Source organism: Lagenorhynchus albirostris, chromosome X (assembly GCF_949774975.1).
Source record: "Lagenorhynchus albirostris chromosome X, mLagAlb1.1, whole genome shotgun sequence".
In the NCBI taxonomy this organism is placed as follows: domain Eukaryota; kingdom Metazoa; phylum Chordata; class Mammalia; order Artiodactyla; family Delphinidae; genus Lagenorhynchus; species Lagenorhynchus albirostris.
Window position 1 is genome coordinate 123,287,862 of NC_083116.1, and position 22,125 is coordinate 123,309,986.

A 22,125-nucleotide genomic window follows, 5' to 3' on the forward strand; every position below is an offset into this window, starting at 1 on the left:
TGGCTGGCTTGTTTATGCATCTGTGGTGGGCTGGTAGGTAGGCTGGGGGTTCATCGGTCTAAAATGGTTTCACTGACATGTTGGGCAGTTGGCTGGCTGTTGGCTGAGTGATGAGAATAACTAGGCAACATGTCTCTTATCATCCAGCAGGTTAGCCCGGGCTTGTCCACATCTCAGCAAGGTTCTAAGGAAGAGAAGGGAAGTGAATCGATCCTGGCACATTTTCTTGGCCAAAGCAACTCCTAAAGCCAAACTAGTTGGGGTTTTGTATGTAGCAAAGCAGCTCTCTTGCTGAGATCTACTGAAAGTCAGTCTTATACACACACACACACACACCCCAGACCAAATTCAAGGGGAAAGGAAAATCTTTTTGAAAATTTAAGTAGATTTGAGTTACAATATTATATGTTAGATTCTACCTCTTGATAAGAGAAACCGCAAATTTACATTTCAGGGGTTAGGGACAGGGAGATGGTGTATGTGTAAAGATTTAGAAATTTTTCAATCTGTCTACCACACCATGGCTTCTTATGGACCACCAAATCAAAAAAGGGCTTTAATGCTATGACTGGTTAAGTTTTACGTGCTAAAGAATATAAAAGATAAGATGGATTATCATATATCAAAAGAAAATCTTACTAGGTTTTCCCTCTAATAGTGCATTTTGGTTTTCAGACTTCGTTTTATGTACCACCCAAACATATTTAAACAGCCTCCATCCTCTGACTCTAATAGGTGTGTTTCTATACAGTTCACAAATCATCTCACCCAGAATTATTTTCTGGATAATAATGGGCAACTAATGGAGGCTGATGACCTGAAATTTTCTCAAAAGTCACCTTTACAATAGTGAAGATTGAACAGTAAATAGAACTTGCAGGCTGGTGTAATTTACCTTGTGCCAAAGCAGATCTCCTAAATGACTTATTAAATCATTCCACTGAAAGTTGTAAATCTGAATGAGAAAAGTACAAATCAATAGAAAAACACAGTTGAGCACTTTACCTCCTATGATTTTTTTATGACCTTCTGGAAGGATGAAGATTGATGCTGCAAAGAAACTCCAAAACAGGAAGACTTGAAAAGATGAACTGGCTATGGTTTGCATTATTCTTAATTCACATTACTTTTGCTGTCACTAATCTCTCTGTTTGTTAACCTTTTTTGGCTTATATCAGAATATCAGTATATAGTTATTCCTCATGCCCTGGCATGCAGAAAAATTTGGGAGTCAAAGAAGTTTGAAATCTGCCAACTCCCTATTTGCCTAAGAAGGACATTGTATGAAGGCACAGCCCTGGATCTTCTGACCTTCAGGTGAAGTGTGAAGTCAGGGTAGTGAGAAAAGGAGCCTTACCTGCCTTGGGCAATGAGGCTTGCCGGAGTATTAGATCAAACAGCCTTTCAGCTCTCAAAAATGGATTTCCGTGCTGTATTTTTTTTTTGAGTTTTAGGCATAGCCAATCCCTAGATCTCCCTGTTTTAACTGAGATATAATTCACATGCCATAACATTCACCTTTTAAAACTATAAAATTCAGTGTTTTTTAGTAAATTCATAGAGTGGGAGAACGATCACAACGAATTCCAGAAATTTCCATCACCCTGAAGAGACCTCAGACCTATGAGCAGTCAGCTCCAATTCCCTCCTCTCCCGATCCTCTGACGCCACTGATCTACTCTCTGTTCCTATAGTTTGCCTCTTCTGGACACTTGACATAAATGGAATCACACAATATGTGGCCATTTGTGTCTGTCTCCTCCCGGACCCCTTTTGGTGAGTGAAAGAACACAGGAACCTGACGTTACCAACTCTTGGGGTATCCTTGCTCTCTCCCCACCTGACTGGAGGCAAGTCTCAGCCTGGCAATCCATCTCCACAGAAGGTCAAAAGCACAAATCCATCTCCTCAAGCATGAAGTGAATGGTTGATATTTTGGCCGCGGTCTCCTACGGAGATGAAGGGAAGGCTTACACTGCAAGTCACCCAGCAAACATGCCCCAATCCTCTTTTTCTGAAGTAGATCCTTCATTGCTTTTCCTTTTGTCCTCAGAAATCCCCACCATCCCCTTGAGTCCACAACCCGACTGTTCACTAACACATGAACTCTTGCTTATTCACTCATTTATAGTAATTGTATTCCTTGCTGAGGACAGATGTAATATGTATGCTTTCGATGCCAGAGGTACATTGGCAACATGTATAATCTCAGCAAGATGATCTGGGCCGGCCTCCTATTTGATGCACCAGTCAATGTACAGAGGGAGTGGAGCTGGGGAAGCACATCATCCCAGGCCTTGAAAACATTCACTGGGGACTTATATTCTGCTTATTGGTCCCGCTATTTACACCAATCAGAGGGAAAGTTGAAGCAAAGAAATGGCCGTTTACAAATTCACTTTGAGTTTATAAGATGTATTCCAAGAAAGAGACACGGAGAATAGCATCCTGTTTTTACTGAAACTAGGTAAAACCAACATAATTCAATCAGCTTAAAAATGCACTATCTAGGGCTTCCCTGGTGGTGCAGTGGTTGAGAATCTGCCTGCCAATGCAGGGGACACGGTTCGAGCCCTGGTCTGGGAAGATCCCACATGCCGCGGAGCAACTGGACCCGTGAGCCACAACTACGGAGCCTGCGCATCTGGAACCTGTGCTCCGCAACAAGAGAGGCCGCGATAGTGAGAGGCCCATGCACCGCGATGAAGAGTGGCCCCCGCTCGCTGCAACTAGAGAAAGCCCTCGCACAGAAACGAAGACCCAACACAGCCAAAAATAAAAATAAATAAATGTATTAAAAAATGCACTATCTAAGGGTTTGTCCCAAATGAACATCTGGAAGAATCTGGCTCAAGCATAAGACAAGCAGAAGCTAGAAAAAAGTGTCTCTCCAATTCCTAAAAAAGAAAAAAAAAAGATTTAACTGGTGTATTGGGGAGTCTTATCTCATTGGGGTATAAAAACACGATTTCCCCGTCACTGCTTTTTTTTTTTGCGGTACGCGAGCCTCTCACTGTTGTGGCCTCTCCCGTTTTGGAGCACAGGCTCCGGACACACAGGCTCCGGACGCGCATGCTCAGCGGCCATGGCTCACGGGCCCAGCCACTCCACAGCAATGTGGGATCTTCCCGGACCGGGGCACGAACCCGCGTCCCCTGCATCGGCAGGCGGACTCTCAACCACTGCGCCACCAGGGAAGCCCCCCCGTTACTGCTTTTAATTTTAATGTTGAAACTTCTTTTCCCAATGGATACCAAGTCCCTTAACACCATCTTGCCAGACTTTATAACTAGTGAAAACTTAGTAATCAAACCCACCTAAACTGACATCCACACACCAGTTAAAAGAGTAGAGTTACTCATTCTTTCTTGGACGAGCTTAATTTGGGGAAATGTTGCCATTTATGGTTACATTATACTTTTTAAAATTAAGAACTGGTTAAAGTAACACACTTCCTAACTTAACTTGGTTAGTAAAAATAACAGTGGTATGGCTGTACAGATTCTCTTAACTATATCCCCCCACCAATGCCTTACTCATTCTCATCTTTCAATACCTAGCAGTTTTTGGTACCACAGTTGTCAGTAAATGTTCAGATAAACTTACCTTTGGCTAAATGTTAAAGGGCAGGGGCCACTGAGTTATTAAGAAAATAATGGCAAAACAGGGTAATTGCACTTGCTCAAATGTTTACAGAGTTGATAAAATAACCTAATGACAGACGTCAACTTTTGTAAAATGGTAAATTTTTCTTTTTTTGTATACACTGTACTATGAAATGCTTTACAATCTACTTCTGTTCGGAAATGTTTTTTCCTTCTCACATGTTTTTTTCAAAGTCCTAGTACAACTGATATGACACACAAGTTATAGAAATACTTTCAATACATCTTTAAACAACTTACAAGGAAGACATTAATCCAATGATGTGATACTTAACTGCAAGATTTGGCAGTTTAGGAAAGTAACTATAAAAATTGACAAAAAAAGGATAATGTATAATTTTTATAAGGATGGTCTAGACATTTAAATTCATTTACTTTAAAGTTTTTAAATTTATTTTAATTTTTAAAAATTTATTCATTTTTGGCTGCGTTGGGTCTTCATTGCTGTGCGCGGGCTTTCTCTAGTTGTGGCGAGCGGGGGCTGCTCTTCGTTGCGGTGCACGGGCTTCTCGTTGTAGTGGCTTCTCTTGTTGTGGAGCACGGGCTCTAGGCAAGTGGGCTTCAGTAGTTGTGGCACACGGGCTCAGTAGTTGTGGTGCATGGGCCTAGTTGCTCCGCGGCATGTGGGATCTTCCCGGAACAGGGCTTGAATCCGTGTCCCCTGCACTGGCAGGCGGATTCTTAATCACTGCGCCACCAGGGAAGTCCAGTCTAGACATTTAAATCATTTTTTTAACTGATGAATTATTTGAAAAATTATTAGCAATATACAATAAAGGGATAATACTTTGAACAGTTATTTAAATCAAACCTAAGGTACAAATAATCAGCTTAAGGGAAGTTGTGATTAAGAACCTGGCAGTCCAGTGGTTAGGACTCTGCACTTCCACTGCAGGGGGCACACGTTTGATCCCTGGTCGGGGAACTAATATCCCGCATGCGCAAGCCACACACACACAGAAAAATGCCTTTAAGGGAAGAAAATAATTGTTCATTATTAGAAAATGCATTAATTGTAAACTCAAGGTATATAACTATATAAATGTTCCAAGAGACAGTCTGTATTCATTTCATTGGGGACATTGAACAAGTAGATTCTTAATAAAAGAAAAATTTTTTCTTTTCCAGGCTATGAATAATTACTGATTTAACTTTTTCAACAATTCAGAGCATACTGCAGGTGCACCAGATTTAAACAAGCATTGCATAAACCAAATGGAGATGAAACCTAGCACGAACCCAAATGCTACTCCAGGTTAGAAGCCAAAACCTGACGTTTGCTTAGCAACTATGTGCACTAAGATGACATTACTCGACTTCGAGGTTCTGATTCTCACGGGTCAGTGTATACAGAAGTCTCTTTGATGGAACCATTTAGAGAGTTTTGAAACTCCCTGTGGCTCTTGTCGTTCATGTCCAGTGATCTTTGGAAATTAAGGTCAACTAAACCTAGCTACGAGAAAATGCAGATGCTGTGTTCAAGGCTTGTATGGTACTGGTATCCCTCAAACAGAGCTGGAACTTTCTAAAATATCCTGGGGAAAAGGGCAGGCATGTGAGAGACTTAGGTGAGGATTAGAAGGATGACTTCAGAGACCATCAGCTGGTAATGTTGGAAGAGGATAAATACGTTGGCCCCAAACCAGCGAGGAGCTATCCCAACTTCCAGTAACCACCTTCTAGTCAGGCAAAATCAAAGAAGGAAAGGAAAACAAAAGTCCTTAATAAAAAAGTCACAAAGGGAAAACAAAATAAAACACAAAAAAGTTATGAATCAAAGTTACCTTGCTGTTTTTCTACAATGAAGAAAGAGGACAAGACCAGAGTGAAAACTCTCTCTTGGTTCTTTCCAACAAGATGATTTATTTGAGATCACCCAAAATAACATCCTACAGAAAGGGAACTATAACATTACACAACCAAGTGTAGCTATAAAATCTCAAACATTCAGGCAATGCTTTATTTAGATCACCAAAAATAAGGTTTTATAGAAAAGGAACTGTAACAAGCAAATGTATAGCTGCAAATTTTCTTTTGCCATCAATATCAACCCCCTCTAAAATATTCTGGGACTACTTTTTAGTTTCCAAGCAAAACTAATGTTTTGTTGCTCAGCCTTATCACAGGAATGAAAACGGTTTGCAAAACAATTTTGTTTAATGCTAACAAATAACTAAAAAATGTGGTTATTGCTAACAAGTAACTCCATCTACTGAAACAGCCCAACCTACGCACACTTTCGTGAACATTTCACTGTGAACACAGCTGCTCTTTGCCCGCCGTCACAGGTGACATGTACTGTGGCAAGGGTCACACGTTGGAGGCCGTTCAGGTACCTAGGAAGTAATCCTTAACAGAAATAACTACGGTAGGTAAGCAACTCAAACAAATGGGCCCGCCTCTGCCACACACCCCCAAGGCGAGTGTCACATTCGCTCTGCCTGTAAGGAAGGCCCACCAACTCCCTAGTTCTTTATCGGGAGCGGAGAGTGCAAAGCTAGATAGAGAAGCTGTTCTTCCAGAACCATCAAAACCTTAATAAATCGCCCTGGGGTTCTTCGTGCTGTAGTGCGCCTCACAGGCAGCAACATAGGCAGACTCTGGGAAAAAGTCATCATGGTATTCTGCTAAAAACCTGGAAAAAGAAAACAAATAGCCTCTATGATCACCACAACAAAGGCCAAATACCAAGAAGCAAACTTTTAACTTCCAACCACTCTAACATTTCACTCTTTTCTGTATGAGATAGAAAAAAAAATAATGAATATAATCTTGATGTCTATATACTGGTTACTTTCATTGCACATATCCGGCTTCGACGTTAATGACTATTTCATTGGAATCCTTTCACTATCAAGTGTACAAACAGAAATAGAACGTAAACTCCACTAGGTGGCAGTCTTGATTATATAATCACTTCTGTGCAAAAAGGCCTCGTGACTATTTCTACATTTTCCTCATTTCTTTATTTACTTATTTATATTTGGCTACGCCAGGTCTTAGTTGAGGCTCGCAGGATCTTTAGTTGTGGCATGCGGTTCCCTGACCAGGGATGGAACCCGGGCCCCCGGCATTGGGAGCATGGAGTCTTAGCCACTTGACCACGGAAGTCCCACATTTTCCTCTTTTAAAAACAAACTATAGGGGCTTCCCTGGTGGCGCAGTGGTTGAGAGTCCGCCTGCCGATGCAGGGGACAAGGGTTCGTGCCCCGGTCCGGGAAGATCCCACGTGCTGCAGAGCGGCTGGCCCCATGAGCCGTAGCCGCTGGGCCTGTGCGTCCGGAGCCTGTGCTCCACAACGGGAGAGGCCACAACAGTGAGAGGCCCGCGTACCGCAAAAAACAACAACAGCAAAAAAACTATAAAAAAATCAATTATAAACTCAATAAATGTCACCTGAGAAATTCACAATACTTACATGGCCTAAGTTAAATCAAAACTGAATGGTTTAATTAGTGAAGAGCATTTTGTGGCCCAATTTGCCATGCCAAAAGGTGCTGCAGTTCCACCAAAATAGGTAAGCAGCACTGACTTATGCCTGACTATGGATGGATGTTAAAATGTAGCCACTCAAGAATCTGCAACACAGAGGTACTACCTTGACTCTGAAGTATCAAATATTTCACCATGAATGGCTAAAACATTCTCACACGGGCCACATTAGCTAGTAAGCTAAGTAATTAGCCCCTTGTTTGTTTCCCCTGCCTCTTCCCACCTGTCCAAATTCCTAAAAAGATAAGGATAAACCTCTGCAATACCTTCTTTAGTAAAAACCAAATCAAAATTCATTTGAGAGATAACTCTGTCTTCTTTGAGTGTACCCTTCCTACAGCAATTACTGATCCATTGATTCTCTAGTTAACGTCTTTGGATACATTTTCAAAACCCATTACAGCTGACCCTTGAACAATGTGTGGGTTAGGGGCGCCGACCCCCTACACAGTTGAAAATCCCTGTATAACTTACAGTTGGGCCCTCCATATCCACTGTTCTTCCAAATTCCTAGACTCAACCAACCACATGGATCATGTAGTACTACATAGTATTTACTATTTTTAAAAATCCGCATATAAGTCGATCTGTGCAGTTCAAACCCATGTTGTTCAAGGGTCAACCGTACTATATTTATTTGTAAATCTTTCTGAGTTACCTTCTAAAACCCTAATTTCTATTTCGTATTGCGCATAACTCAAAATCAGCAGCCTCTGCTATGCTAACTTGCAGCTGTCTCATTTTGGCATTATTTGATTTCAGCTTAACGAAATGTTGAAGCCAAACAGAGCTGTGGCTTTTTTTGAGGGGGAGGCTGGAGGGGAAGAGAGCGTTTTTGAAACTTGTTTCTAATAAAATGTTATAAAGTCTAATTCCACTTATTGGATACTTTATTCAAAATACCCACACAAATATCTTTTAAAAACTCCAAGACCCATTTCTCTGGCTGGAGTGGTCTCCACTCTGGTAAATCCTACTTGATTAGCTCTTGCAGGTTGGGGACTAAATACAAGGAAAAGGTACCCCCGTAAAGAGAATCAAGAAACAGGTCAGGGAGATGTGACAAGCTGGGTGAGGCAGAGTGACAACCAGCCTTGAACGCCAAGAGGAACTGGTCAATAGACATCTGGGTGGGAGAGTTAGGCCACAGGCATAATGGAGCCTGGGGTCCACAGCCCCAGATGCGGGGGAGGGGAGAGAGCCTCGGGACAAATGATCTGACGCTAATAAAATGACTGGCTCTGTCAGGTGAAGGAAACAATACCTTTCTCCGAACTCACAAACTATCAGCACATTTATCTTAACTCCAAAACAGACACCAAAATCAGACCTGTAAATTTAAGTTAGTTTATATACATGCAACAAAGAAAAGTCACATACTTAGGGTACTCCTGAATAAAATACATAGAATTAAATTATTATCAACCTCAATCACTTCTTTAGAAAATTAATTTTCTATTCACATGGTTATCCAACTGGATTCTTCTAGTGACACCAAAAAATTTTACCTCCGTACATTGAATACCCTTCACTTAGAAACCAGATAAACTATGAAAAAAATAGCCCCAAACCCCCATGTTACAATTACTGTTAGAACCAACCATACTTGGGTAATACTGCTACCATTTAAAATACCACAGAGCTAGCTTCCACATCTGCTGAAGACAAGTTCAGAAAAGTCATATATAAGGTGGCAGAGTAAGTTTTGACAAACTAATAACAATACCTCAGAAAGAGATCAAAGTGCTTCAGTAAAGCCTTCAGATTCTTCTCAGAAAAGGACATCTTTCCAAGGATTTCTGGAAGTTTCACTGCATTAAAAATAAAAGCAAAACCATTTACAATCAATCAGCAGAATCTGGCGATGAGTAGGACACACTCAGGGATCCTCTGGCGCCCCATGTGTCTTTATTTGAATTGAAATTAACATCTACATTGCCGAGCAACACCAAAACTCTTACTGAACACAAAAACAGAGTAGTAGTACAAACATTACAAACACAATTTTTATGAAATTTAAGATTCTTTCGGTGTTTTTTTTTTTGAGATCAACATTTAATGATTTTTCTTAGACGCCAAAATTACCACAAGATGTACATAAGCTTATAAGTGTTAAAATCAAAAAAGAAAATAAAAAGGGCAAGAAGAAAGCAGGGACCAGGATTTCTTACCGAACAATCGCAGCAAGTGTTGCGCCCCATAAATGTAAGAGGGTGGAGGTGGCTGGTCACCTGGCGGGTAACTGTCGGGTACAAGTTTCCAGGAGAGGACCTGGGAAAAGCAGATTGAATGCTTTGTTGTTATATATTAACACTCCACTACCAACAGATCTGAACATTTGGAATCCCGGCAGAAACACATACACATTGACATTCTCAGGCCAGCAGAAAGACATCACCCATCAAGTGTCACATTTCCACACCCAAGCTTCCCATCCCTCTGGCACCTCTGGAGCTGCCTCACAGCTGGATCAGAAAATGGGAGGAAACCAAATGTGGAACAAAACAATGACAAGAAACCAATGTGGAGGTTCTGAAGCCATCCCACCTTCCTTGGCAACATGGAGACACTTCTAACCACCTAAAAATTATGACAAATTGTATGACGATGAAAAAAATATGCCACTCGGGCTTCCCTGGTGGCGCAGTGGTGAAGAATCCACCTGCCAATGCAGGGGACACGGGTTCGAGCCCTGGTCCAGGAAGATCCCACATGCCACAGAGCAACTAAGCCCCTGTGCCACAACTACTGAGCCTGCGCTCTAGAGCCCACGAGCCACAACTACTGAGCCCACGTGCCACAACTACTGAGGCCCGCGCACCTAGAGTCCATGCTCTGCAACAAGAGAAGCCACCACAATGAGAAGCCCAGGCACCGCAACGAAGAGTAGCCCCCGCTCGCTGCAACTAGAGAAAGCCCGCGTGCAGCAACGAAGACCCAACACTGCCAAAAATAAATAAATAAATTAAAAAAAATGCCACTATATCAAATAACACAAACTTATAAAATTAAATAAAATGAGGAAGGAAGACTTAAAATTAGATTAGGGAAATATTTTATTTTCTAATTTTCAATAGCTACTACCTGTAAATTAGCTGTAACTGTTTTGGTCATTTTGCCCCTTTTCCTTTACTGAAAATTCTGCTTTTTAGACAGTGAAGCAATAAAAAGTGATCCAAAGATGTTTTGAGTAATGACGTTACCATTGTTTCAAGGTTGTCTACTTTTCTGCTATGTTAGATTCACTTTGGAACCTAATTTCATCCATTGAATCAAGTGAAAATAGACTTCAACCCTGGTAACTGATTTCTTTTCCTTCGCTTTGAATTTCAGAACTGTGGGTGGATTTGGGGCTTTTGTTAAAGTAAGAGTTGAATTTCAAAACTCTCTGATGAGCTTCCACAGAAATACTTCAGCAAATTATAGAACACTTCTCCTGAGTTGCTGTTTTGCTTTTTGAGATCTGTCAAGTTTAATCTGGAAATAGTAGCGTCAAAGGAAACCCTCTACAAGACCAAGCAGAAGGATGCCAAAACGACCCGAGAAAGGCTGATGATGTAGTCAATTTAATCAAATGAAATCGTAGAAGTTAACAAGTACCACCACGGTTCCATATGACTCCATGCAGAATGTCTGGGCTTCAGCCCTTGCCTCACTGACCCCACCCTTCTGTGCTGTACAAGGCTCAGGGTAGGAGTAAGTTTCAGCACCTTTACACTATCCCCAGCACCTAACCCCGTGGTGCACACAGCTGAAGCTCGGGAACTGTTTTCGACAATGATACTCAAAGTGAACATAGGGAGTCTTAGATCACTGGAGGCATGAAGTGCACGTGTGCAAAAGCAGCTCATCTGGTTAGTTAGCAAGCCAGTCTACCTCACTCAATTTTGCATCTCAGTGCAGTGAATCATCTCCTATTTATCAAAGATGCATTATGGGGGGAAATAACAGGTTTCTAGTGGAGGATTCTTAACTGGGGTGTGCACGGGAACCACCTGTGATCTCAAGCAGGAATGTGAGTCCAGACCCTCCGCATGTGGTGGGGCAGTGAACGTCATTGGGAGAGTGAGTCTCAGGTGGTCAGGATGCAGAGCCCTGGGGAAAACATACTCCAGTATAGGCACTTATGGAGGGGGAATGCACTAAGGTCTCACGAATCATTGAGAGTCTGCCCAACTCCAACGCATTGACTAGAAATCCTTTTTCACTAGAGCTTACAGCTCTACCTATAACCACTAGATGGCGGCCTTGCACCAGTGACCAGATAGGGAATGGCCGTGCCTCAATATTCAGATGTCTTCTAGAAGAAACATGATTCCCCATAAATAATAACACTTGCAGGGCCCTCTTGTCTGAAAAATGGAAAATCAGGGACTGCTTGCACTAGGAATTTCCTAAATCTTCCCTCAACATCACTGTAACACAAATTGAGTTTTCTAGCAGGGGTCGGCCAACTTACAGCCCTTGGGCCAAATCCAACCCCCATGTGCTAAGAACGGTTTCGTTTTTTGTTTTTTTTGTTTTTTTGCAGTACGCAGGCCTCTCACTGCTGTGGCCTCTCCCGCTGCGGAGCACAGGCTCCGGACGCGCAGGCCCAGCGGCTATGGCCTGCGGGCCCAACCGCGTCCCCTGCATTGGCAGGCGAACTCCCAACCACTGCGCCACCAGGGAAGCCCCACGGTTACGTTTTTAATGGTTTTTAAAAAATCAAATAATACTTCACGACATATGAAAGTCATATGAAATTCAATTACTAGCGTGCGTGAATGAATTTTGGAGGGACACTGCACACTCATTCATTTGTGAACTTTCCATACTGTTTTCACGCTGGTGCACAACCCTGAAGATATTTACAATCTGACCCTGTATAAGAAAAGTTTGCCGACCCCTGTCTTCAAATATTCTTTCTAGTAAAGCCATCCTTCCCTATGCACAGAAACAAGAAAAATCCCACTTCCTAGGTGAGATTCACAGAATACCCCAGTGGGCTAAGACATCTCCCGAACTCCTGAAACACTCACTACCTACCTCAGTTAACTGGCCTTAAAAATAGTTTTAAATTGAAGTTTTCCCATCCATAAAATGGAACTCTGGTGGTGAGGCTATTCTCGAGAACTCGAGGTAATTTAGGTCAAGCGCCTGGCACAATGCGGGCATATAGCATGCCCTCAAAGGGATGATGATAATACTACTGTTGAGGATGGTTTTTAAAAAATATTTATTTATTTCATTTATTTTATTTATTTTTCTCCACGTTGGGTCTTCGTTGCTGCGCACGGGCTTTCTCTAGTTGCGGCGAGCGGGGGCTGCTCTTCTGTTGCGGTGCGCGGGCTTCTCATTGTGGCTTCTCTTGTTGCAGAGTGTGGGCTCTAGGCACGCAGGCTTCAGTAGTTGCAGCACGCAGGCTCAGTAGTTGTGGCTCACGAGCTCTAGAGCGCAGGCTCAGTAGTTGTGGCGCACGGGCTTAGTGGCTCTGCGGCATGTGGGATCTTCCCGGCCCAGGGCTCGAACCCGTGTCCCCTGCATTGGCAGGCGGATTCTTAACCACTGTGCCACCAGGGAAGTCCCGAGGATGGGTTTCTTATTTTTAAATGATTGAGAAAATGCCCAAAGTGGAATATTTCATAACATACAAAAATTATCTGATATTCCAATTTCAGCATCCATGAATAAAGTTTCATTGGACCGCAGCACACTCATTCATTCACAGAGTGCCTGTGGATGCTTCGGGGGTGGGTAGGCTCAACAGCAACTGTGTGGCCCACAAGGTTTAAAATATTTACTTTCTGGCCTTTTGCAGAAAAGATGTGCTGATAACTGTTCCATAAAATGAAAATCCTCACACTTCAATACTTGTACTTATTTGAAATAAAAGATGAATGTTAAGTGTAGGGCTGGAGTCCTAACCATTGTCTCATTTTAGAAACCACAAATACGTTACAATCATATGAACAATTCTGTTACTATCCGCAGCAAGAGTAACATAATGCTTCTTCTAAGAAAACTCAACTTCCTCCTGCAGGATTTAAGAAACCACAGAAGGAAGGACTCACTGGGGATGAACAGCAGGCACTAACTCTTTACCTCATTTATTTCATTAGTTCTTCTGCCTTCAAAGCCAGCAAACACCGCACTCCCTTCCTTGCTAGGGGTCAGAGGAACGGGTGAGGATGATCTGCTATGAACGGGTGTCTCTTCAAAAGGAAAAGATGTCAATTATTCACTTGTAAATCACACAGTTACTGAATTAAAGATTGCTGGAAGACCTTTACAAGCAGCAGAGACGTTATTAATCTTTAACAATAAGACTTCCCTATTAAAGACAATACCTGGAACATTATTTGGCGGAAAAAAGCAAAGCAAAGGAATCAAGTACTGAGATATGCTATGTGATGAACCTTGAAAACATTATGTTAAGTGAAAGAAGCCGCAAACAGAAGGCCACATATAGTACGATTCTACTGATATGAACACACGCCCAGCAGAGGCAAATCCATAGGGACCGGAAGTAACTAGCGGTTGCCCAGTACCGGCAGATTAGGGCTGAGGGGAGGGGCTGCTACCAGACTTGCGGGCCAGTTCTAACCGGTCAGCGCCAAGGATCCACACTGCGGAGCTGAAGGCGTGGGGGCTCCCTTCTCCTAGCTATAGCTGAGGGTAGGTTAGGGACAATGCCTCATGAGCCTCAGGCGGGCCGAACTCCGGAGTCAAATTCCCAGAGCTGAGCAGGCGAATCTGGATGTGACCCTGTGCTCGTCCTGTTCTCCCCCAGCACCTCCTGCCGGCTGCAGTCGTTTCAGGAGCACGAAGTGCAACATCGGCTATCCCCGGCGGAGCCTTCCTGCACGGGGAGTGGACCTACTCTTTTCCAGGTGCAGGAACAACTTGGGCATGCTGGCAGACGCGTCCTGCTGCCGGCGCTTGGGCTGAGGCGAGGCGCTGCTCTCCGACAGCCGGTCGCAATTAGCGGAGTGGCGTGTGGACCGCCTCAGAGACTGCAAGGCTTCCGGCTCGGCTTTGCGCCTTTTGGGGGTGGCTGGCTCGCCTGTGGTTGGCTGACTCTCTGCGGACTGTGGTGTGGATGGATTCAACAAAGGTGGGCTTGGAGAGAGCTCCTCTGGGTTCCTGCGGAAGACAGCGGAGAACGTCACACGTGCCTGGCCCACAGAATCTCTGTAAAACCTGGAGGGGTTCTTCAACGTCTTCTTTCACACAGTAAACACACCCTCCACTCCACTCCAGGAGGCTTAGAAACTTTCACTTCCAGATGTGCCAAAACGAATATTTTCTTCAAAAGTAACTAAACCTATTAAATCATTTTAACCCTTTAAATAATTTCTCAAGGCACACTGGCATTAAAGATTGTGATGCCCTTTTATACTTGTTTTAGATCAGTGGTTCTCAACTGGGAGTGATTCCACTCTGCCAGGGGACACTGACACCTTCTGGAGACAGTTTTGATTGTCACAACTGGGAAAGTGCCATTGGGATCTAATGGGTGGAGCCCAGGGATGCTGCCCAACTTCCTACAATGCACAGGACGGTCCCACCACAAAAGATGATACAGTTCAAAACATCAGTAGAGCCAAGGTTGAGAAACCCTGGTGGAGAGAATAATACCACATTATCTCATCACAGTGTAACTACTGGTAAGATTAGAAACGCCACAAACATCGGCCAAATTTTGTGGCAACACACGGTCCACCCCAGACACTGGGAACCTCGAGGTTTGGAGGAGGGCATGGGGACATCAACACAGGTCCCCAGTGAGTCACACAGGCCTCTCAAATGGGGTGGAACCAATGGGGAAGGAAGGCAGGCTGAGAAGAGACGGTCATGAGGCAGACAACCAGGAGACAGGACCCGGGAAGGAAAGGGATGGGGTGGGAGGAAAGGTGGCCGACACATGGCACACCAAGTGGGAGGCTGTCAGTGCCCCTTGGGAGCAGAGGGAGGTGAGAGACAAAGGCAGATGGTAAACAGGCAAAAGATGGATGAGTGGAAATCATGAGAACAGACCACTCTCAGGAAGACAGGCCTCGGGGGAGAGGGAAGTAGCTTACACAGATGTAGGCATAGACTCAGGCTGGGGGACTTTCAACCCCGCCAAAGAAAATATATTTGGAAATGCTTGGCCACTGAGGGAAGAAAGTGGTGACACAGCAGACCGGGAAGGAAACTAACCTTACCTGAAGGGCAAAGGTGGCCAGCCCTTTATGAACGTCCTCATTTAATAACTACCTACAGAAGCAAATGTTCTTTCCATCGTACAGAGGCAAAAGCAAGAGGCTCAGAAGACACCTCCCCAAGCCACACAACCTATACGCGAGGGAGCCAAATTCAAACCCACATCTACCTTTCTCAGGCCGTGCTCTCTTCACCCAACCGTCTTTGGAAAGCACAGGATGGCTACACGAGAGCCAACTTCTCTACACTGAAATCTTCACTTGGTAAAACCTTTTAGAGCCATTTGCAAGTGAATGACGACTTAGCTTACCCAGGAAAAAAGAAAGCCACCGGTATGGGCGCTTTGCAATTTACCCCCTCCTCCAAACGTGTTGGCCCCATAGCATCCAATGGAAATCTTCAAAAACAGATTTAGCTATTTCATTGATGATATCTGATGGTTGAACTGCAAGTTAACTTACCTATTAGTGTTTGTGGTACTTTCCTTAATCGGAAGAAAAAATTTGGACGAAGTCACCTTTTTATACTGAACTTGTTCATATGGATAAAGCAAAACCAATGGGAGAGTGTAATCAAAGGTTATTCTTAATCCATCCACCATCTCCTTACAAAGGTCAACGCTGCGAGGATTAAAGAGATTAGAGATGCAATAAAAGAACTTTCCAAAATGTCACAATGAAATTGCACATTTTAAGAAGGAAGTGTTTTAAATGCTATATACTATACCTATGTGTGTAAAAAATAAAGTTAGCCTGTAGATGCTAATAATAAAGAATTAAATGGGAACACAGATCTATAATATAAAGTGCAATAAGTAATTTTACCTTACCACACTGAACACAAATGAATATGCCCAGTGCCACACAAGGAGCCCAAGCAGTCTGTGCTGCAGAAGGTGGACAGACCCCAATCACCAGGAGCTGAAGGGGGCGGTCCTGACGAACTAACACACCTGTTTAAACTTGAACAATCTACGTGTCTGATTCTACTCCTGCTGGCTCATGTGCCCAAGGCAAGCTATAAGGACAATTACTCAGACTAGGATAAAGACCTGTTTGTAAACAAGCCTCGATAAAATTCTCATCCCCCATTCTGGTTCTTCTCAAGGAAGAAAAAGAGTTATCTCCCTAAATTACATCATTGAAAAAAACTCCAGGTGTTGAGGCACTGCATATACTCAATGGATCCACACCACATACCTAAGGAGTTACTGAACATTCCGAAAAAGGGACAATATTTTGAAATTAAACTGGTTATTACGTGAATCATCAAGTGCTATAGTAAATGAATTCATAATAACTGAAACAGAGACATGTTACTTGTTCTAAATGGAAGTCACTTCTCTAATACCCGAAGTGAACCATGAAACGCCAACCATCCCTCCCCTACTTACTTCTTTTCTGCTGGGATATAATGCACATTCATGTTGGCATGTGGCATAGCGTGATGGTGGCGAGGCCTCTCATTGGCTGAAAAGGCTGCATTGATAGCAAAATGCTTCACGTATGATTCCAAAATAGTTATGATGTTGGTCTGGCATGGAAGTTTCACTAACTGTTAACAAAAATATAAACATCTGATGTATACATCCCATTGTATAAACCATACATTCCAAGAAACAGTGGTCTTGTCTACATCATTTTTTTTTTTTTTTTTTTTTTTTGGCGGTACGCGGGCCTCTCACTGCTGTGGCCTCTCCCGTTGCGGAGCACAGGCTCCGGACGCGCAGGCTCAGCGGCCATCATGGCTCACGGGCCCAGCCGCTCCGCAGCATGTGGGATCTTCCCGAACCGGCGCAGGAACCCGCGTCCCGTGCCGATATCGGCAGGCGGACTCTCAACCACTGCGCCACCAGGGAAGCCCTCTACATCATTTTTGAAGCTCAAAAATAAAGCCAATTGTGTTTGAAGATAATTTTTTAAGCAAATGTGCTTTGAAGCTCTTTGACGTTTTTCTTCTACTGATCATATCCCCATGTAGATTACAGTAATAATTTTTAAAATAAATGCAAGCAGTGATTCTCAGCTTAGTGATCCATTAGAACCACCTGCGGAGCCTCTAAGATATCCACAGCTGCCACCCCCAACACCAAGAATCAATTTCACCTTGACCTCTTGGTTGAAGCCCAGGCATCAGGACTTTGCGAAGCTCCCTAGAAGATTCTAATGGGCAGCCAGGGCTGGAAAAGACTGCACACTTTCATCAGCAGAACAGTACTGTCAGAGAAGTTTAAAACCCGACTCAGTACAAAACTTAAAATATGAATTTCATTCCTCCAAGGTTCTCAACTTTTTAAGATTGCAAAATACAGCTAAATGAAAGCTCTATTACAGATCCATGTTTTATATGTTATCCCTGTATACCCGTTTCCTCCTGTTGATATAGTAACAATCGTCCTCAAGCTTCTTCTTCAGAACTTCAGGGATTTCTATAGTTATTGTTCTTTCTTCCATTTCCTTTTTTGCATGCAGCTCCGGTTCTTCCTTCTGCAATATCACAATTCCATTTTTAGCTACCTAAAACAGAGAGTCTATATCCAAAGAAGGACTAACATAAGGACAGCCTACAATGAAACAAACCCAGTTAATCTTCGACATTTACACCAGTAATGATGCCAAGTGTTCTAATGAAAAGTATATTAAAAGCCAAAAGTTAACTTGTTTTAGGCCACTAACCACACTGCAAATGATTATTTTGCTTCTTCCCAACTTAACTTTACCAGTGGGATTCATGTTAACTTTGTAGACAGGCAAACAGAATATGCCAAACTCTGATACTTAATCGGCATTATAAAAAGTTCACACTTTCACTGGAAAGAAAGAGGTAACTATGATTTGTGAAAACCCTTTATGGGTATGAAGAGCCATGGAGAGGTTCTTACAGTAACTATAAGTAAGGGTTAAGGGCTATTTTCCCTTATATATGAAGTACAATTTTATAATATTTGGTTAAAAAAACATTTCACAACTAGAAATTTACCACTAAAATATATGCCAAAGACAAAGAGTTTTTACAATAAAAACTTTATACCACTTCAGTCTTTTCTTCAATATCACTTTCTTCACTTATTTCTTCATCCTTTTCTTCACTACTGTCATCAGAGGAACTGCTTATTGCTAGGTAAAACAAAAAACACCAGGCAAACCTGTATTATACACTTCCCTAACCCTTATGTTTACAATTCTTTAAGGTGGCATGCATGTCCTACTGCTGGTAATAATAAACTACTATCCTGCAAAAATTTTTTTGTTTGTTTGTTTTTTGTGGTACGCGGGCCTCTCACTGTTGTGGCCTCTCCCGCTCCGGACGCGCAGACTCAGCAGCCATGGCTCACGGGCGCAGCTGCTCCGCAGCATGTGGGATCTTCCTGGACCGGGGCACGAACCCGTGTCCCCTGCATCGGCAGGCGGACTCTCAACCACTCCGCCACCAGGGAAGCCCTATCCTGCATAAATTTTAAACGCTGAACACAATTACTGTACCTTTCAGAATAGAAATTTATTTTGAAAAAATATAACACCAATTTCAAGGGAATGCAAAAACCACACAGGTAAATGATCTGCAAGTGTTCAGTCACCTAGGACCCTATGGTTCCCTGGCGCATTCATAAGTGGAGCAATGTACCAAGAAGAAAACATGAGAATGCACCTCTGAGGGGTCCATATAAAGACACTGGCTGAGAAGGCAGTGGTCATGTGCAAGACTGATGAAGTCTAATTAGAAACTTATTGACTGCTACTTTAATTGTTACCAACAAAAGGGGCGAATGTTTTATGTAATGAGCTTAAAATGTTTCCCTGTCTGTAATTCGAATGAATCTTCCCCCTCAATCCTGCGGTATAAAAGAACTAGGTAAAACTCCTTTTAACCAGAGAAAATGAGTCAAGCCACTCACAGTTTTCAACATTTTCATCTTTTTCTTCAGCAGGGAGGCTTTTTAAGACAGAGTCCACACCAGGCAACCTGCAGCGCTTCCTCTTTCTTCCTGTGCTTCTCCTGAAACAAACACAACTGAAATGCTGACGATGACTGATATTGGTCTTGAGGAAAAAACCAAAACACAATAACAGTAATTCTTAAGTACCTAAGATATAATTAAACTTTAAAACAGAACTGGTAATCTCCACTTCAGAATACTACACAATAACCTCTCTGAAAGCACAGCAGTTATTTCGAATACAATAGAAACACTATTCGCTAACACACTTTAAAAATGTAAAATTACTTAAGAAACCATGTTTACCAGATTTTAGAACTTTTATTCCATAAAAATTCTAAACACTAAAAGAAAACACACTGAGTAACATTTATAGGCTCTTTGTATTCTTACAGGCGAGCTACAGCTTTCCTTGCCAATTTACGCTGTAATCTCCGATTTTCATCGGTGTCACGAAGGACATGATCTTCAGCTGCCCATCTATCCCAGCTAATCAAACAAAAAAGGAAAAGAATGTAAAATTCATTATTTTAGTTTGATATGAAACAAATGTTAAAAGCACCTCACAGGAACAGATGTGTCTCAGAATTACGTACATTTTAGAAAACTATTTAAATATTTTAAGATCACAAAAAAGACGTAAATAAACTGAAAACGGAACTCATTCAGACACAGAAGCAACTGGGGTTTCCAAAATTACCCATAGAGAATCCAAATATAATCGACTTAGAAATAATCATTCTTCAGAGTAGGCAAGGTTTGATTTTTTTTAAAAAGCAAAAACAGGAAATGAAACTTTCCTAGGAGTGTCTCTAGAACTTAACAAAGAAGTTTGCAATGTTCCTGTGCAGAGGTGATCAATTTTCAGGCCGGTTTAACAAGTACACTCACCTTCTGTTCCAACCATTAAAATGGATCAGATATTCTGGGATCTTTCTGCCTTTTTCGTCTTTCCCAACAATAACATCGACAATCTGAAACCAGGAAATATCGTCCGCAAACGATAGAGCATAGAGAATATTAGAAGCTGAATCAGAAAAACTAAATCATAGACCTTTTCGTAAAAGAAAAGAAAGCATTCTCTCCTTTTTTAGACAGAGAGCTGGACTGAAACATTTTTCCTTTCAATTCCATTTTTTTTTTCTGAGTGGATGCCTCAAAATAGGAAGCATCCCTCCAACCACCCCGATTGGTCTCTGAGTGTGAGAACGGGTGCAGCTTCCGAAACCACTGGCCGGCCGAACTGTCACTAACTAAAAAGGGTACAGGCTAGACAAGCGAGCTGCAGCCGAGAGACCTTTGGGAGTTGTAGTCTCCTGGGCTCCGCTGCGTCCAGGTCCAGTTCGGCTCGCAGCTTAACGCCATCCCTCCCAACGGTGTCCCCTGGAAAACGCCTGGGGCAAATGATGGGGCGTGTCACCCTTGGGGAGACTCAAGGCGGGGAGGGAGGAAGCACAGCAAACAGAACACTGAGACGGGGGCAGCGGGGGTAAAGTCCGAAAGTAAAATGTAGAGCCCGGAAGGCTTGGGCAATCCCCCAAAGGGCAGCACCTCCCAGACACACCTGAGGCCCGGGGCTAGTCCCCAACTCCCGGAGTGCGAGGCCAACTCCCTCTGGCCGTTCAGACCTTAGTTGCTGCAGATGTGGCTCAACGTCCCCCGAGCCCCGGAGACTTAGGCGGACAGGCACGGGGCGCGACACGGAGATTTAAAACCTAAATGCTGCAAGGCCCCGAAGGCCTATGACAGCCGGGCAACCTTGCCCTCGGGGTGGGGGTCGCGGCCTACGGGAGGGGGCGAGCCTAGACACGACTGGGAGCCCACGCGGCACTAGATCGCACAGAATGAGGGGCTAAACGCAAGGCAGAAGCTGTGTGCCAGCGATCTCCTGGACAGGCGGACCCCGCTGCCAGCTCCCCGGCCTAAGACTTCGCACACCATATTCCGAGGGCGCCAGTACACCCCAGGCACCGGACGGAAGCGGAAGCGGAAGCGCCCGGGCCCAGGCTCCCCAGCGCGGTGTTCTGAGAGCGCCCCCTGTCGCCCGTGTGGCGCCGCGCAGGCCGAGGAGCCGCGAGCAGGGAGCACCCGGGCCCCGCCACTTCCCCCGCTCCGTGGCGCCGTCCACACCCGCATCCGCATTCGCCTCCCGTCCCGGGGTCCCCGTCCCGCGCCTCCTCCCTGTCCCTCCGCGGCGGCACCTTGGCATCGTACAGCACTCGCGCCTTGGTGGGGTCAGGCTCGAAGCACAGCACTTTCTCCCCTGAGTGGAATTTAAATTTCATGCCCTCGCTCGCGCTCATTTGCTCATCGTGGCGGAGGGCGAGGCTCCGGGGCGGGAGGAGCGCGCGCGGTGGGGGAGGGGAGTGGGGGCGGGGAGGTGGCGCGCTTCTGCTGGGGTGGTGGGGAAGGAGCGGGGACTGGCGGAGGCTGCGACCGGCCCGCCCTCGGCTCCGCCTCTGCCCGCCTCGCGCCACTGCCGGACCTCGGAGCAGCCGGGCGCGCGCGCTCCCGATCGAGCGCGCCCCTGCGAGTCCCCGCTGGGCTGCGAGTGGGGAGCCCGCGGCCGAGGTCCGCCCGCAGAGCGGCCGGCCCCTCGCGCCCTCCTGGGAAAGGCGGCCGAAGCAGGGCCCACGGGGTCTTCGCGCCGGACACCCGCTCTCCGGTCCGGGGACGGGAGACGCTAGGAGAGAGCCCGTCTGGGGTGGGCACTGGCTGTGGGGAAGCCGGCCGGCGGCTGCCTTCCGGGAGCTCCCTGGCCGCGCCGCATCCTCCACCTTAGCAGAGCACGGTGGCCACGCGGGGAGGACGTCGGGCTGGGGTCGGGTCTAGATGGGCAGTGGC

General features: G+C 44.5%; 1 protein-coding gene across 2 annotated transcripts; it reads right to left on the minus strand.

Annotated features, from left to right (window-relative positions):
• Positions 1-4,031: 4,031 nt before the first annotated feature.
• MSL3 (MSL complex subunit 3) lies at positions 4,032-21,624 on the minus strand. Of its 2 annotated transcripts, none has more exons than XM_060137618.1 (13): positions 21,483-21,624; positions 20,173-20,255; positions 19,675-19,770; positions 19,240-19,340; positions 18,375-18,460; positions 17,708-17,830; positions 16,738-16,898; positions 15,806-15,964; positions 14,020-14,282; positions 13,242-13,351; positions 9,329-9,428; positions 8,884-8,968; positions 4,032-4,633 (listed from the first exon to the last, which is right to left on the minus strand). In XM_060137618.1, the coding sequence occupies exons 1-13, from the start codon at positions 21,582-21,584 to the stop codon at positions 4,591-4,593; spliced, it is 1,512 nt and encodes a 503-aa protein (XP_059993601.1). In that variant the 5' UTR covers positions 21,585-21,624; the 3' UTR covers positions 4,032-4,590. The 2 variants fall into 2 exon arrangements, with proteins under 2 accessions (XP_059993601.1, XP_059993600.1); XM_060137617.1 differs by lacking the exon at positions 4,032-4,633 and adding an exon at positions 5,503-6,300.
• Positions 21,625-22,125: the final 501 nt, after the last annotated feature.

What these genes read in the sequence shown, in the direction of transcription:
- MSL3 (XM_060137617.1), bottom strand. Translation starts at nt 21,584, where the DNA reads ATGAGCGCGAGCGAGGGCATGAAATTTAAATTCCACTCAGGGGAGAAA. An exon ending in ATATCAACAGGAGGAAACGG is followed by an intron (nt 16,899 to 17,707) that starts GTATACAGGGAT and finishes TTTTGTTAACAG; the next exon opens with TTAGTGAAACTTCCATGCCA. An exon ending in GAACTAATGAAATAAATGAG is followed by an intron (nt 9,429 to 13,241) that starts GTAAAGAGTTAG and finishes TGCTTTTCCCAG; the next exon opens with GTCCTCTCCTGGAAACTTGT.